This window comes from Ascaphus truei, chromosome 3, assembly GCF_040206685.1.
Source record: "Ascaphus truei isolate aAscTru1 chromosome 3, aAscTru1.hap1, whole genome shotgun sequence".
Lineage (NCBI taxonomy): Eukaryota > Metazoa > Chordata > Amphibia > Anura > Ascaphidae > Ascaphus > Ascaphus truei.
The window spans coordinates 212091957-212109654 of NC_134485.1; the positions used below are offsets into that span (position 1 = coordinate 212091957).

The 17698-nt window shown below is 42.7% G+C and overlaps 1 protein-coding gene across 5 annotated transcripts in view; it reads left to right on the plus strand.

Annotated features, from left to right (window-relative positions):
- The first annotated feature begins 3040 nt into the window (after window positions 1-3040).
- AKAP1 (A-kinase anchoring protein 1) overlaps window positions 3041-17698 on the plus strand; it is a 41070-nt gene continuing 26412 nt past the window's right edge. For 2 of the 5 annotated variants that reach the window (XM_075590045.1, XM_075590046.1), the window contains exon 1: window positions 3041-3219. In XM_075590045.1, the coding sequence (XP_075446160.1) occupies window positions 3056-3219 (164 nt within the window). In that variant the 5' untranslated portion in view covers window positions 3041-3055. The other 3 variants (XM_075590051.1, XM_075590047.1, XM_075590049.1) reach the window with 3 other exon arrangements.

The window sequence follows — 17698 nt, forward strand, 5'->3', positions numbered from 1 at the left end:
CCTGCGTCGTGAAAGTGCGCCTGCGCTTAGTATAAAGCAGCACCCTCCACAAATCAAGTCAGTCTCATATCTTTTTCGTAATTACTTTTTCATTAGAGCTGCAGAGACAATCCCAGCTAATACAAAGTAAAAATGGCTGTCTTTAATCAGAACAGTAGCTAATAGTAGCAGTGCCCCAAATGTCACTTTGTAGAAGAGCGGCAATTTTAATAATACTGTAATGGTGCTTTAATTATGGCAATCCCATTGCTAAAACAGTGTGGCCTGATAGACTGGTGAGGAGCAGGATGGGTTAACCGTGATGCCCCCATACTCCTTAATATGGTTTTATGTGGGCAAATGTATGTGTTCTTATATCTGTACTTATGAATGAGTAGTTGAGTGAAATTGTTGCCCATATTACAGTACAGTTACACTATTGTTATCAAAAAATGTTGTGTATGAAAGAAAAACAAATGTGCATATTGCCTTGTCCATGCAATTGGCAATTACTCGACTGTCGGAAGGTTACAGTGCATTTCTGCACATGTTGCCATCATGCTGAATATTTTATATTTCTTCCCCAAAGAACAAATCTGTCCATAGCGATGAGGAGTGCTACAAACCCCCCGGATTTATAATTTTTACATGAAGGTAATGTATTATAACAAAAATAAACTGCGCACTAACTGTGAATGGGATTGTATTAATTACTATTAGAAAAATATTAAAGTGCACTGGGTGAAGTGAGGACAATAATAATCTTAAAGTAATATCACTGTGATTATGACAATATAATTAGATGAAAATTATATTACAACCTTAAATCACCAATAATGAGTCTGCTGCCGGTCACTGTGGATGGCTCAACATCACACGAAGGGACATGAAAAAGAAAGGAACACAGCGCACGACTCATAGGGTTAACAAGTAATTATAATAAGTGGTAGTATTGCACGTACAGAATAATCAGTTATTCAAGCAGGGCATGTTTAGGGTACATGTTACCACAACTGGACACGAACAACTTGCTTCTTGGGGACTCCTTTACAGCAACTGTCTCCAATCCTGATGAAATCGTTTTTTCTCAGCAGCAGCAGTGTAGCAGGTAGGTTTTTAGACCCCCGCAGCAAACATTAGCACTCAGAGTCCAAGTTGTGGGAAAGAATGAACAAGCTAACGTCCCCTACTTTTGCCTCTCTGGAGCCTTGCCAGAGGAAAGTATGTTACAAGACCTCAGCACCGGCGCCGCAAACGGGACAGATGGTACACCACTCCTCCACGCCGACCGATCAGCAGGGTGATATGTACCGTACTGTATATTACAGATTTCGTTTGTAAATCAGCCCCACCCCAAAAATTGGTCCTGTACTCCTCAACCTGTCCCAACCACCTCCTAGAATTGCAACACAGTGTACAACACATTTAACAAGAGCCAAAGGTGCATCAGGTGCCAGTACTTATGGGCTCTCAAACCAGAAGGCCAGTGAGAGTCCACCAGGGCCAGTGCTCTGGTGCAGTGCAACCAGTGTCCAAAACATGAGTTGTCCGCTGAATGGCTCATAGGCTGCAAACATAGTGTGTGGCATGAACAAATTCATGGCCATACTGCGCGCTATGCGACGCGTGCAGCAGCACGACAGCACGGCAGGATTTGGAGACAATCTTTTTTTGCATGACGGCTGCGTCACGTGTGCCGTTTCAGTGAATGAGGGTGAACCAGCCTGGTGATGTCACGGCCACGCCTCCCCGACACGCGCTTGAACGGAATCCATAGATCGCAGAGGCGATTGCGCTGTCTCGTGTGTGGCAAGTGTGACGCTGAGCGGACGCTCACTGCGATGAAACACATTGCAGCAATGTATGTGGCCAGCGTGAGCGAGCACCTGCGCATGCTTGGCGCTTAGCTGCTTGCCGAAGCAAGCAAAATTGAATTTGCCTCACTGGCGCGTCACGTGAGCGATTCGACCAGCTCTGTGACATCATGGCCGCGCCCCATGACACGTACCCCACGCGTGCACCTAGCCGGCCACAAATCTCCCGCCTGAGCAGGGCGCGTGATGTCACCGCGCACGAGCACCAGCGCGCTCCCTGCCTGTCCGCAGCATTAGGATTCGTTTTTAGTGCAGGAGCGCATGGAGTCGTGGTCGCCTGTAGCTCGAGCGATCCCTGCACTCTGATGGGAAGGCGTGACCGTGACATCACCTGGTTTACCCACATTGGCTGAATTGCTCACATGACGTCACGCGGAAAAAAAATTGTCAGCTCAAAATTCTGCCACACGGTTGCTCAGCCTCAGCCGTGCGCATTATGGCCGGCCTTATAGAGGTGCACTGTTGTTCGCGCCGCCGCACTATAATCGTGGACATAGACCTTATCACGGGGATGTCTTCAGTTCATGGCACACCATGTTGTCAAACAATCCCAAACTGACTAAGCCCATGATGCCATATTTTAACCAAGGTCAATGTGAGGACCAAAACTTCTTTTTTTCCATGCCCACTGGAGTGCCTGCATGTTTCTATTTCAGTTATACAGCTGTGGCAGGTTGTGTTTGTGAGTGCACCTACAACCATTGCTGCCCACAGCGAGACAGGTGCTAGGCGTGTTATAGACGCAGACGAGGTGCAAAACTATTGTACCATGCAATCCTCCAAACTAGATGGCAGTGAGGTGCCTAGTGCAACTTAAACGTGCTTAAGAAGACCCCCGTGCCACACGTGCTCTGTGCTTGAGGTGCCAAACTACTGCCACTGCCATCACACGCGCTGCAAAGTGACAGGCGCCATGCCAGGTGCCCGGAGCATGTGGGACGTTGGCCTGCAAAGAGCATTCCCAGCCTGGCCAGAGGAGCACGTGCACGCGGAGAGCAACCAACCCGTTCAACACCACCTGTCACTCTACTGACATGACAGCAGCAGCAGCGGGGCGGGGCTACGGCCCGTCACAGAACCTGCAGCCTTCTGCCTATAAAGACTATTCCATAGGGGGTGTGGTCTTCCCAAAGCATTGGAGCCGCGGTGAAGGAACGTCACGCGTGACGGCCGTGCTCCAATCTGGGCGGGGTTTACGTTGTATGTGGATTGTTTTTTTTAAACTCGCCTGTGTGACGCGCTTTTCGGTTTTACGGCTCAGAACGCGATTGGCCAAGGCGGGGAAGAAGGAGTTTTTGTTTCACTCTCCGATCCCACCTCCCTCCCCCGTTGCCGACGGCGTACGGAGCTGTCGCGAGACACTCAGGTGAGTCCGGGGGCCGCTGTACTGCGAGTTTTAAGGTCAACGCACGCCTCCCCGCTCCTGTGATTGTGTGTGTGCGCGCGCGCCCGGGTACCCCGCAGCAGCACGTGGGAGGGTGCGCGCGGACTGCAAGGTGAGAGAGCTCGCGCCGGGGATCTCTGATGCCCGGGGGGACTGGGACGCAGTGCAGACTGGACAGCGGGGTTAGGAGAAGTGCATGGAGGTCACAGCCTCCCGGGGCGTCCTGGGAAGGGTGAGGGAGGCCCGGCGGGTGTTCTATGTGCTTCCTGAGCTCTCACGTGTGTGCAGGTAACCTAAGGGAGTGCAGTGAGCAGAGGGGGTAGCGGGTGGGGGGTTATGTCACGCGTGGTAGTGCAGGCTCGTATGGTGCTCCCGGGAGATCGGGACCAGTGGAAGTGGGTGTGCTTGGGGTCCCCCACGTGTGTGCTTCATAGTGGCCCAGGGTGAGGCTGCATTGTGCCTCTCTCGTAGGTCTCGCGTCTAAATATAGAAACTGTCATCATGCAATGGATCTATTTATATGGGCCCTCGCACATTTTATACGTGTGTGTGTGTGTGTGTATATGGACGTTTTGGGATCCATGGCCCATAGATGGAGTAAGGAGGCCAGGAATAGGGGGAGGCCGCAGAGTCGCCTCCCACGGGACTAGATCGCATGCACTCAGGGCAGCATGTGAAGGAAAGCAAATGCACGGGGCTTTGTTGTTTTAACCTGTAATTAAAGAGACCGGTTTCAGTCCTCCCTCCATCTCTCTTGAGCTGAAAGAGAAGATGAAGTTTGTTGGTGATGAGGGAGGAGATTTTGAATCCATTGTAGTTAATCTGTTAAATGTTTTTTGGCTCGGTGAGTGAAGTCACTGACTGAAAGCAATGACACTGACCTTGAGGAAGTCACTTGATTTCCCTGTGCCTCAGGCGTCAAATAACATAGATACAGATCTGCGACGCGGACTTTGCATGCACAATTCTTTGTGCGTCGTGGTGTGCCGCACAATATATTGTATTTGTGAAGCGCGTTGTGTTCCGTGGGAACAAAAGCACTACATGAAATGACGCTTGTTACACTTCTTATATGAACTTGTATACAAAGGAATACGCCAAGGGTGTGTATCCGAGCACCACTGTAAAGTTTATTTAGAGGTGAAAGGAACTGCTTTTTGTCCTTGGCAGTGGAGTGTCAGTCAAATTACTGTAGCTCTTCTGGTGCTTTGGTATGAATGAAAGGCTTTTCATACCCAGCATGCCAGGACTGCAAGTATGACCTGCAATGATTTCACCAAGGTCACCTAATCTCACACTTGACTTTAGTGGACATACCCCCTCTTGCTTGCAGGTTAATCTGTTTAGGAGGTTAAAATGTCGAATTCTACGGGACGTGAGTCGTATATGGCAATTAGTCTGTTTTTAAGAAGTTTTGGCCTATTTTGATGCACTGTATAGTAGCCGATTATAAAGTTTCCTAGTAAGTGTGGTTGGTGTTTAATGGAAACCTTCAAACTGTTACTCGTTCGTGGGCCTTAATCCTGTGTACATAAAATCATAAATTCCAGGATGATTCAGTCTACTTTAATACATTCATACTCTTATTTTAGACCCCTATTTTTCTAGATAAATTAAATAAAATTAAACAGCATAATATGTATTTTTAAATCCTTCAGTGCAATGGAGGCATTGTCCTTAAAGCGGTTAGTTTATTGCATGTGTTTTTAAAGTTCGCTTCCCAAAAGCCCCTTTGTTTCTTTTTCAACCAGCTGTAACTCGTCTCTGATTTTAAAAAGCCTAGAGCAATACATTATTTCCATGCACCAGTATTTTTTTAATTGGGGAAAGTGAAAATCTGAGCATTGTTAAATCAGTTCATTGTTCCACTTAAATGATTTAAGCACATTGACGGACTAATGTATTCATTCAGTAAAATCTGTCAGCTATTTTTAATTCTGACCAAAACCCCTAAGAAATAGATATTAGGTTAAATTGTGCTTGGGCCTCCGAGGCTTTAAAAAACCCTCAACGTCAATAAATAGTGGGTTATCTTTAAATGTGACACTGCTGTTGCAAGTGACTTGTGTGACTTCCAGACATGAAACTTCAGTGGTTAGTGTATCGACTGTGTGATCTGTGTATATTTTTATTGTTTTGAAAACGGTCCTAGTTGTTTGTGTAGACGTTTTGCTGTTAAATAACCATTTTATACTGCAGATTGTAGGTAGATATTGTGGGACATTAAAAACGCATGTCGCTGTTTCCCAGCATCTCCAACACATATCTGACAGAAGGACAGTAGTGTCAATTTACAGAACAGCGTTGCAGTTTTAGGTTACCTTTCAGCTGTTGTATTTCTCTCTATATGGTGTGTCCTCTCTGGCAGTCGGCATTCTTAACAGTTTCCCCCTTTGCCTGTGTTAAATCTGAACTACAACACACTCGGCAGCCTCCACCGTTGAACACCACGGCATTTGTGCACCATAAACTAACCGGCATGCATCCTCCGGAGCCTACATCTACCATTATGCTGACAGAAGTCTGTTTTTGCTTGTCCCTCGAAAAATCATAGCTGCTGATACTTCCTACAGTAAAAAAAAAAAAGACAGGTATTTAAAAAAAATATTAATCTATATCTCCTCATTTCCACTAGATCCATTTGCATCAAAATACTTGGAAATTAGAATTAATGTTTCCATTTTGTGTGGTTTGCAGTGCATCAAATATAACACAAAGTTGCTACTCGAGAACCTTAAAATACGCCCATTTCTCTTTAAATCAAAATGCTTTCTACGGTTATATGGTGGCCGCAGTAATCCACATTGATCACAGTTGTTGCATAAGGGTAACAGGTGCAGAATTTGGATCTTGCCCTCTGGGTTTCAGCTGATTATGCCGAGTATGGCAGCATATGTGCCTTTGCTGGTTAGTTGGAGACTTCAGTACAAGAGTGCATGTTAACATTGGCAATGCATACATCGTTGTTTCTAATGTATTATTGAGGATTGATTGACTGGATTATGGACATAACCCCCTGAATGTTGGGTAATGTTTGTTGAACCATGCTACCAGAATAGCATAAAGTGAAATTGTCTAGCTTTCTCCAAACAGAGAGAGCCCAAGTAATGTAGAAGGACTGTTGGCATGGTTATTGCTTTAGGTTGAAGGGCAGAGTTAGAGGTGGTGGAATATGCTTCTAATGATGCATTGTTGTAGATGCAACACTTTACAAGGTATCATATTTATTTTATTATTTTATTAATGTTCTGGTGCTGTCTAGGCAACTTTGTCAAAACAAAACTACGATACAATAAAATAACCCCTTTTTCAATTATTGATTCTCGTCATTGTTAGGTCAGTGTTTTTCAACTGGGGTTCCTAGGAAGCCTTGGGCTCCCCATCCCTAGTGAGTTCCCTGCAATTTTCAGGGCATTTGAAAATTGTACCAAATACAGAAGAATTTATAATGTATCTGATCTCAGACGCTATTAGAGAGGGTGGGTTCCTTATAATACATCTGATTTCAGTCGCACTATTTGAGAGGGTTGGTGTTCCTCAGAATTTCACATAGGGTTCCTTGACCCAAAAAAAGGTTGGAAACCACTGTTGGGTTAAAGGGCCGTAGTTCTGACAGAATCAGCAATGCATGACGGTGTGAAATGTGTAGTTTATTTACGCATTTAAGTAATGCCTATCTCTACGTAAAATGAGCATCTTATGTTTTAAAAAAATCTGTTCTATAATATTAGATAATATTGACTGTTTTAAAAAACATTTTTTTTATTAATCTTGCTGCCAATTTTAATTAGTTTTAACTCATCCTTTGATTTCTATATCAGGTTTCAGCCCAACTCCCAAGCAGTGCAAGATCTTTGCAACACTTTCCTGTATGTAATCATTTGTTGCCAATATTCCCAGCAGTTTGAGCTGCAAACAGTAACAATAGATCATGTTACATTTGGTAATTATAAGAATACATTGTTACACTGACTGGAGGATTGATTGAAACTGAAAGGCGGCCATTGTTAGGCACACAATCAGGATTTATAACAGGCGCAGCAAACAATTGCCAGTTTAGGTAAAAATGTAGAATTGGATATTGTAACATGCTTTTCATATAAAAATAGTGAAAGGGGGAAAGTAGTATTGCTGCTCTTACTGAGTTGAGTGTGAATGTCACTGCTCTGCTTTTGCCCCTCTTCCCCAAATGTAATGCAGCTAGTCACACAGACACTGTTTGTTGTAAAACTGCACTGCCCACTTGCACAATAGGGGTGAGTAAATCAGGTAGTGAGCAGGTTTGCTTATTACGGTGGCGTCTTGCAGAACTTGGTATGTTTGCAAACGGTGGTCAGGTGGAGTGATTGTGCAGTGCTAATACCCTGATACACAGAAAAAAAAGTCTCTGCACATTTAAGTAGACCTGCTATTCAACTTGGTGAAGCAGGCATGAATTATGGAGTGGCCTAGGAGATCAGATGCTGTTGTAGGTAGTAACAAATACCCGTTAAGTATCAGCTGATGGCTGATGTGATCAGAAATATAAGATCTGTGCATCACAGCTGCTTTTGGCATTTCTGGCTTTTCTAGAGCTTTTTATTAACTCTGCATTGAAAATTACCTTGGTATCCTTTGGATCACCAGAGTGAAATTGAACTGCTATAAACAAAGATTGGTATTCAATCTTCTAGGTACAGCAAGTCCTCGTTTTACGACGCTTCGTTTTACGATGAACGGCTAATCCGACGCTGTCCAATGCATCCCTATGGGCGGTTTTACGACGCCAAAATGGCTTATCCGACGCTCTGATGGCGCTTTGCAAAGTTGCAACATTATGTTAATCAGAAAGCTGCAGTCAGGGAAATCATCCAGATCAGTCTGTGTGAAGGTTTAGTGGTGTATTTATGCCCTTAAACATGTCTAACAGTTTTATTATACAGTTCTGGATTCAATAAATAGGATCTTTTAAATCATAATTTGTGTGTGCTGCATCATCTTATTGCCTGCGTAAAATATTTGGTGTATTTTGGTTTTAAAAATGCCTTCAGGAACAGAACCTTTCATTTAAAGTGTGTTCCTATGGGAAAATGTGATTCGCTTTACGACGTTTCGCTATCCGACGCCATTTTGAGTAACACATTGATAACCGAGGACTTCCTGTACATGCAAACAATAAATTATTAATCTGCTATTGGAAAGTGCTGAAAAATGTAATGTTTTGCAAACTGGCGCTGGCTGCTACTTTACTGTGTGTGTTCACATTTAAACATGCGCTGTGGATGTTCCTTGCAGGACTCTTGCTAAGATTTTGAGTTGGAAGGTTCCATTTTGCAGCTGCTGAAGAAAGTTCATAGGGCAATGGCTTTCAACCTTTCAAAAACGGCCAAATCCTTTTAATAATGTATTGGGATTTCATGGGACACCTTAAATGAACGTGGTTTTGCAGAACAGTAGCCCACCTAGCATATATGTGTAAAAAATATGATTACTGTGTTGGGGCTTACATATGTTACATTTTAACTTCCTACATTGTAATTTGAACATTCTAGTATACTATTTAATAGGGCAGAAAATACAATTATGTGGTCTTGAATATGTCAGTTACAATTTTTTTCTCCCCTCTGAGTAGAACCCCGTCTAGCAGAGCAGTCCCAAGCCTGTGCTGCCTGTGCTGCCTGTGCTGCCTGTGCTGCCTGTGCTGCCTGTGCTGCCTGTGCTGCCTGTGCCCTCTATTCAATAGTTCAGTGTAGTTTTAGATTTTAACCTTTTCCGTGCTGGAAGTTTGGTAGTACCTGAGCGATCCCCTACATGACAGAAACGTAAGTGGAGTGCCCTCCATTAATAACATGACGTATGTGGTATGGCACACGGGCCTGTACAATTCCAGCGTCTGTGTTGTAACTTATGCCATTGGGGCACCAAAAAGCTTAACTTTTATATTTTTATTTTGTTTAGTTCCTGCAAATTATGCAAAGTATCGTACAATTGACTAATTGTAAAGTTGGTAATCCACAATTTTTAGAGGTGGTTCTGCCTAAGAATTGAATGACTATTTCCTGTGGTTTTCCAAAAATGTTCTCTCGTGGGACGGCATGGTATAGTTCAGAAATAATGAAAAAGTAGTGAGGTGGTCATTCAATTACTGCCTGAACGCCGATGTTTCATTGGTCCCAAACTGGGATCTATTGCAGTGTGACCTTGGACATGGCTGCTGCTTAAAGCAGCTATACTACATCTCTCCCCCCTGCGCGCCCCCCCCCCTTTATTTTTATTTTCTTATTTTTATTTGTAAAGCACGTGTCAATGTATAATTCTACGTTCTTACCTAAGCTGGCAATCGTTTCCTGCTCCTGTTATAAATCTCTAAAAATCCCAATTGTGTGCCTAACATAATGGCTGCTTCAGTCAGTGTAACTCAGCAGCTACAATGCATCCTTATATTACTACAGTAACATATCTATTGTTACAGATTACAGCTGAAACTGCTGGGAAAATTGGCAACACATGATCACAAACAGGAAAGTGTTGCAGACATATTGCACAGCTGGGGAGGTGTGCTAAAGCCTGCTATAGAAATCAAAGGATGCTTTAAAACGCATTTAAAAATGGCATTGAGTTGAATAAAAAAAAAAACTATCACTATCTAATACTACAGAACTGATTTATTAAAAAAAAATACATACAAGATTTCACGTGTTTTGCTGCTTTAAAACCTTTACATTTCCACTTTGCTATCTGCCATGTATAAACTTGACAACCCAATGCAGACATACCGTAGGACATTAACATGGAACCAAGTTTTGCTCCTGTAAAGAATGGCTCTTCACGCAGCAATTGTGCTTGGTGTAGTGGGTGGGTAGCAGAGGAATGTTTTGCATGATTTCAGTGCAAGGGGTTCTATTACATTTTTGGGTTGTAAATGCAGCAAAACTGTATTATTAAATGACTGCAGTTTGCAGAGCACAAACTTAAGGATGTCTGTCACCCCGAGGACTTTTGCCAATGTTAAACTCCTGACACATCAGCATGTATGCCATTATAAACTGCAGGCGTACTTTGCTTCTGTTTTGTTAGTGTGTATATGTACACAATATCCCCCCCTCACCCCCCGAATGTTTTTGGCATCATTAATTGGCTTGCTGCTGTAATTGCAAACAGTGGCTTCTACCTAGAGAAAACTGTAAAGCATGAGTTTAGTCATTGAATGTTTATAGTTATTCAGGTGAAAATAAATCACAGAAGCTTTAGGCTCTGGGTTAATCCATTCTTTAAAAATAAATAAAGCATAACTTCAATTTCCATAATTAGAAAGCGTTCCCAAAATGCACAAATCATGTCTTGTTGGGGTGTTGCAGGCAGATAATTAACCTTGCAATTCCATGCAGCCTCCTGGCAGCCATGGGGTTAAAACGACTGCAGTCATTGCAGGTTGATTAAGGACCCATTCTGGTATATAATTAGTTGCACGCCAACCCCACGAGGTGCAGTCCACCTGTTTTGGGGGGTGGGGGGGGGGTCTGCTGGTTTGTACTTTTTAACCCAAGCTTGACTGCACATGCTGCAAATACAGCAGCCTAGTACTTTAGTGTAACTGCTGTTTAAAGGCAACTGTTGGTGTGACATGACATCCTCATTTGTGTGCTCCTATTCATTCCCAGATTCCCAGTGTCTGCAGTTCAGTGTCATGTTCTACATGCAGGTGCAGTCTGCAGGTGGATGGAGATTTGAGAGGTGCAATCTTTGCAATGTAAATGAATGATATAAAAATAAAGGCTTCAAGATTATGATTACATGTAGAAGTTTGACAGCTGGATCATACATATAATAATGTACTCCGCAGATAAGTAGACTTCAGATTAAAGCAGAAATCGTGTGTTCCCCTGGAGCTAATCGGTGGTCCCCTGATGTCCGGCAGCCCCTCATTTCTCGAGTGGTGGACCGTATATCCACTGGACAAAATGAGGGATCAATATGGGTTCAAGGATTGATTTAGCGGCCAATAGAAAAGCTGCAATGTAATCAGGTGACGTGATTTTCTGTTGGTGTCCCCAACTGCCATATTTCTAGTTTTCTTTTTAACCTTTTTGTTTGGTGCAAATCTGGCACACACAAAAAAGACACATCTCGGTAATAAGAGGGTTCCCAGACAACCACTGACGAACCTGGTTCAGCAGGGAGAGCAAGTATACTGTGTCCTTTAAGGCCGCGGACATGGTAATACCAGCCGCGCTCCTCAGCGCTCGTGCTCAGCCCCGCCTGCTCAAGCAAGAGCTTTTTTGCGTCCTGTCAGACGAGGCAGCGAGCGCGCTTGGGAGGTGGGGAGGAGGCAGGGCTAGTCCCTCGTTCCCATTGGCTGCTTGCGGTCACGTGACCGGCCCTCCGCTCCTGTAAGCGCTAACACTTAAATTAATCTGTTGGCTGCAATTCCACACGCGCCTGCTAAAGCGCCACACACATACCAGATGCAGGAAGTAAGTGTGCTGGCTCAGCGCTTTATTTTTTACCATGTCCAAGGCCTAAGGCAGCAATACTACACTCCCACTTTTTCTTTCTTTCTTTGTATATATAAAGCATGTGACAATCTATAATTCTACATTCTTACCTAAACTGGCAATCGTTTGGTGATCCTGCTATACATCTGTACAAATCCTGATGGACTAATGAAATGGCTGCCTTCCGATTTCAATCAATCCTTCCTTCATTCAGTGTAACTCGGCAGCTGCAATGTATCCTGATATTAGTAAGGTAACATTATCTATTGTTACAGTTACAGGGAACATTAGCAACAAATTATCACAAATGGGAAAGTGTTACAAAGATGTTGCACTGTTTGGGAGGTGGGCTAAACCCTGCTATAGAAATCAAAGCATCCTTTAAAATGCATTGAGTTGAATTAAAAATAAATATCTAATACTACAGAGCTGTTTTAAAATAAACATGAGATTTTACATGTTTTGCTGCTTTAACTGAAATTGTAAATAAAAGGTCTGATGTTGGATATCAAGTCGAGACTTGTATTGTAAGGTTTTTTTTTTTAAATGTATATTTTAATATAAAGTAATAAGAGATTGAGGGGAGTAATTAAATAAGTCACAAACACATGCTTATAGGTGTTGAGGATTTTGTAAAGACCTGAGTAATGCCTGGAGCATTCTTTCTCCTACCAGTCCTGAATGTTTTCCAGTAACTGGTTTTTGTAGTACCGATACAATTTCCCATCTGATAATGCAGTAAAATCCGGTTACTGCAAGCCATAAATGGGGGGAGGCCTTTTAAAAAGATGCTGCTGGCTAAATATACCATGCTTTGACTTCTGAACCCTTGTAGCAGGACACACTTTTCCTGCAGTAAGCAGCACCCAAACATGAGTTCCTATGGGGAGAGATCTTGTCTATTATATATTTTCAACAAACTTGCAGACTAATACAAAAAAATTACCAGCCTGCACTTTCTTCCCCAATCCACCACATGGGTGGGGGGGGGGGGGGGGGAGGGGGAGATGAGGGAAATAGTGAGTCTATCTCATTGCTCGCCATGTCTGCCTACCCTGCTTATCCTGGTCACACACTGCCCCTCCCTACTCTCACCTGTAGTTGGCGTGTTGTCACGTCTTTGCAGTTGGCCATTTCATGCCCCCCCCCCCCAGCCCCTGCAGGTAGCGGCCAGACACACTATCTGAGACACTTGCCAGGCATGAATTGCTACTCGCCCCTGGCGAGCTGTCAGCAAGGCTGATTTTCCCTGTCTTGTGTTTTATCGCGGTATGGTATTTTTTCTAAATCGCTCTTTCTTGCTGTAGAATGTTGGTGTTTCCTGAATCCATCCCATCTTGTATCGGGGCATTTACGTATCTTGATGCCTACAAAATATATTGGAATAATGGGCAATTAATATTGTAATACAGTTTCCCTTACTAGCGATGCCAATAATACTGTAATATTCACGCAAGACTTATTATATATATATGTATATATATATTTGTAAGGGGGCTTTGTGTTTTTGTTGCTAGATTGTGATTCCTCATCCATCTTTTCAAAGCTCCAGTATTAATGCCACTGCAATGGTATCAATAGAAACAAATATTGCTGAAATATCTTTTCTAATTTTAAAGTGGTGTTGCCTCTTGAGGAGGAGTTTTGACTAGGTGGTAAGCAGGAGGTCTCTGGAGCCGATCTGTGTAAAGCACAGCTCTCTGCACGCCTGCTTCCTGAAATGCATGCATCTAAAGGGATTGCCAGTAGCAGCTCCGGCTGGGCACAGAAAATGTCTAAAGGTCCCGCGGGCCAGTAGGAAGCCATGATTTTCACCCCTTGCTGCTGCCTATTGTGACGCTGGACCTGTAGATTTGAGATACCGACAGCCCCGTACAATGTAAGTACTGTATCTTGGGAAACAGGCAGTCCCTGGAGATTAAATCAACGTGGTTCAGCTCTGGAGACTCTCTGCTTCCCACCTAAAGGGGAAATATATATATATATATATATATATATATATATAACTATATTTTAAAGCTATAGCTCCTTCAAATAATAATTTAGGCTGGCTAGATGTTGCTAAAAGTGTTTATACATAGAATTTTAAACACACTTCTTTTTATTTTGGTTAGTACCTCTAGTTAGCCTCTCTGTATTTAATGTATTTAATATATTTTAATTGTTTTTGTCTGGGATTTTTTTTTGTTGCTTTATTTGTTTCTGCTTTTTATGGCTACTTATGTCCTATTGAGCATCGAAAAGGGTAAAGTTTTGTAAAAATTGCAATTGAAAGCTCGATAATTAATTTACAAGGAAAGTTATTTAATGATTTATTTTTTATTTTTTTCACCTTATAGTAATAGCCATCAGGGTGCAGTTTGCTGTGATCATATTACAGTCACTGATATTGGACATCAGCCAATATTTCCACGTCTGCTACAGTATTTTGAGTTGAAGTTTCTAAGATCTATGTATTATTTCCCATGTCTTTGCTTGACCTTTTTTAGCTGCCTTGTTCTTTTCCAGGAGGATTTTGTTTGCGGTATGGTTTGCTGCTTTCTATGGAAATCCTCTAGTAATGTACAGATGGCATCCTGATCCGCCTGTCACTGCACCAACAGCAGGAGGACAAAATATTGCCGGGTCCATGATTTCCAAACATCAGATTTTTTTTCTCGTTAATGTTTACCTTTTTGTGAATGGCTTTATTACAAGGAAATCATAAGGTCGGAGCGTTTGTATTTTCCACGGTTCCAAATACAATGGCCTTTCCTATTTCTGCACCTTCTCCATGCACGTAGCAGGTGCTGATTGCTACATTTAGCTTGTGGGATATTTTAAGACCCAGATGGATATGGATATTGCAACAGCGACTTGTGTTTTTAGAGTAGTGTAGGGTGTATCCACCCTCCAGGTTACCAAATTTGAATGTAGCCTGACAATGTTACTAGTTAGACTAGTGGATTAAACATATCAAGTGCTTTCCACAGTGCCTGGTTTGAAAAACGACATTTATTAGACCCCAAGGCAAAGCTCGTGATCTCATTTTACAGGAGGAACTTGTTATTTTTCATTTAAAAATAAAAAATAAATGCGCGCTGACGGAAGATTTTGTTGGTGGGTATGTATGATCTCCCATTACATTTAGACCACTGTTTTGATTACTTTGCTTACTGACTGCGTTTAAAAAAAAAAAGTGTATGTGCGCAGTTGTGATCTTTGAATCGCCCTTGCGACCAGCAACAGCGCTCCCCAGCAACATCAAAGCCGGATCTGGCGTGCTGGAACTGGTGGTGATTGACAGTTCAAGTCAACACAGACCAGGGGAGGGGGGGGGGGGATCGGAGAGCAAGAAGCAGAGGGCTTGGGGGTGGAGCTAGTTGGGGGATGAGGCGGGGCTAATCGGGGCCTTCCTGTCTCTCTCAATGCATACTGTGGCAGGGAGGAGGGGGTGTCTGTGTGGGAAAGGGTGGGTCTCTGTCTGTCACACATGCTCTCGCACCCCACACACTTAATTTGCTGAAAGCACTCCTGGGGGATAAATAAAATAAGAATAGGAACTTGGCTATAACATGTGCTCGCTGGATGCTCCGTGTTCACTTCTCCGAATCCAAATACTACAAAAATAGAAAATGTCTACAGTGCTCCAGAATTAGAAAAATATAAAGATACACACTCGCACAATTTGTTGAAAAGATTCTTCGGTTATTAATCCTAGGCTCGAAACCTCGCCCTGTTTTAGTGTTTGTATTTTGCTATGGGTTAAATGAAGAACCTTCTTTAACCTATAACGTTCAGTGCCGAGAATAAACATTAGTTTTAAGTGTGTTTCTGATCGATTTTGGTAACTCCCGATCGTCCTGCGAGCACCCAGGACATGCGAAGATAAGTACTTCTGTGAACACCTCCCTGTTCCCTGAGTCATGAGACTTCCTGCAGCTTTCTAATGCTACATGCCCATTGCTGAAAGAAAGCCTTGCCATTTGGCCCTTCAAGTAAAGGACTTTGTGCATAATTGTTGATCAAATGGTTACAAACTTGCATTTCCTTTTTTCTTTTTAAAGAGACAGATTTATATATTTTTTTTTTAAAGAACATTATTCACAGCATAAACACTTTTTAAATTGTTCAAACATAAGAATAAATGAGCTTCTATACTAATATTTAATTCCCTTTTTAGTTTTTTTTTTTTTTTTTGTCCAGCCGAGTATTCTGTCATTAATATGTTTAGTCCATTCAACCACTTTTTAGATCCGAATAGGTTGGAAATTATGTATTTTGTGTGTCTGTGCTTTCATGTTAGTGCAGCTTTAATTTGTATCCTGCTAATAGTTGCCTTGCTTTTCCCCTCTGGTTGCTCCCTGCTGTATACGGATATAAAGCACATGACGCTAGTGCAGCTAATGAAACCCTACAAGGGTATGTGTATTAGGACTGTTTACAGTAGCCGGGCAGCTTCTTCTGAGCTTGACAACCACTTCTGTGGCCCAGACAGCTGGGATGAGCCTTGCAGGCTGTAGATGTCCTTAAAACGGAGCGCAGGAGCTGTTGATAGAGGTTGTGTCTTGGGGTTTGCAATATGTTGCAAGCTCCGAGAGCTGTGGAGGGGTTTATATTCAGAAATCTGATTGTACAGCACTCGATCATTCGTCGTTTTGCTGATCTTGTGTATTTTTGTCTGGTCAGCGACTATTTTATGATAACGAGTGAATCAATTGTAGACAGTACGCACCTGCCGAACTTCATGCGACTTGTTACTACGATAATTCTAATACATTAATCATTTAGATATCATTTTTTTTTTTTTTTTTTTGGCGGCAAGAGTATTTCACATTTTCGAATGTCATTTTAATTATAATTTGTTTATGTATTTTAATTGTTTTCAGCTTGATAACTTCGCAAAGTTGCTAGTCACTAAAGTTCTGTTTGGTTGAGGCAGTGTGGATCACTTAAAGAAGGAATACCTACTGGAATCTAGCTTATTCATTTTGTTTGGAGAGAAGTGGGTGGGAGCTGTGACTTGTGGGGTTTCACTGGAGTTTGTTTCAAGTGGTCGGTACAACCACACACACTATTGCTATATAGCGCGGTCTCTGTGATTGGGCGTATGTCTGAGATTCCCTTGTTAACCTTATTGTTTGGAGAGAAAATAGCGCTTTTCTCCCAATGGGAAAACGCTGTACGAGGCAGATTGTACCAAAGAGTGGGAGCAGTGAGGCTAAAAGCTCGGGCCACAAAGGAAGTTAAGGAATTTCTGGGAACAGTTAGGAGTCCTTCATCTGCAGATCAAAGTGAGCGAATGGGAGTGTAGGGAACTAGAAGCTCTATGTATTGTATGTCTTTATTTATATAGCTTCAAAAGTGTACTCAGCGCTTCACAAAGAATACAGTACAGGGAATTATAATACAATAAGTGCAGCAAAATCAGACAATAGGAAAGGAAATCCCTGCCCCGAAGAGCTTACAATCTAAGTGGTATGTTGGGAAACTTCGAGACAGCAGGTGAGGGAATAAGTGCTGTGTATGGCAGTGCATACAGATAGATGGGACCCTGCTCATGTAGTGCTTTGAATGTCAGCAAGCCAATGTTGAAATAAATTTTACTGGCAGCCAGTGCAGAGAACTGAGAACAGGTGTTGTGGCAAGAAGGGGTCTGGTTAGTTAACCTGGCATAACTACGTTTCTAAGGATGTCATGTCTCTTTTGTGCTATAAGTGTTGTAAATCTGAAAGTCTGAGTTTGTCTATGAATCTCGTATATTCTGGTTAGTAGTGTGTGTGTGTGTGTGTGTGTGTGTGTGTGTGTGTGTGTGTGTGTGTTGCGCACAGGTTTTTTTGGTTGCCTTTTTCACCCACCATAACTTAAAATGTGTATGGTTAACCTACCCAGCCTTGAAAATAGCAGAGCCAGTACAACCAACTCACACTGATGATACCCACAAGGTCAACATAGCTGTCTGTGTGGTTCGACTAGCTTTGCATCTAATCCCATGCTGTGCTTAAAAG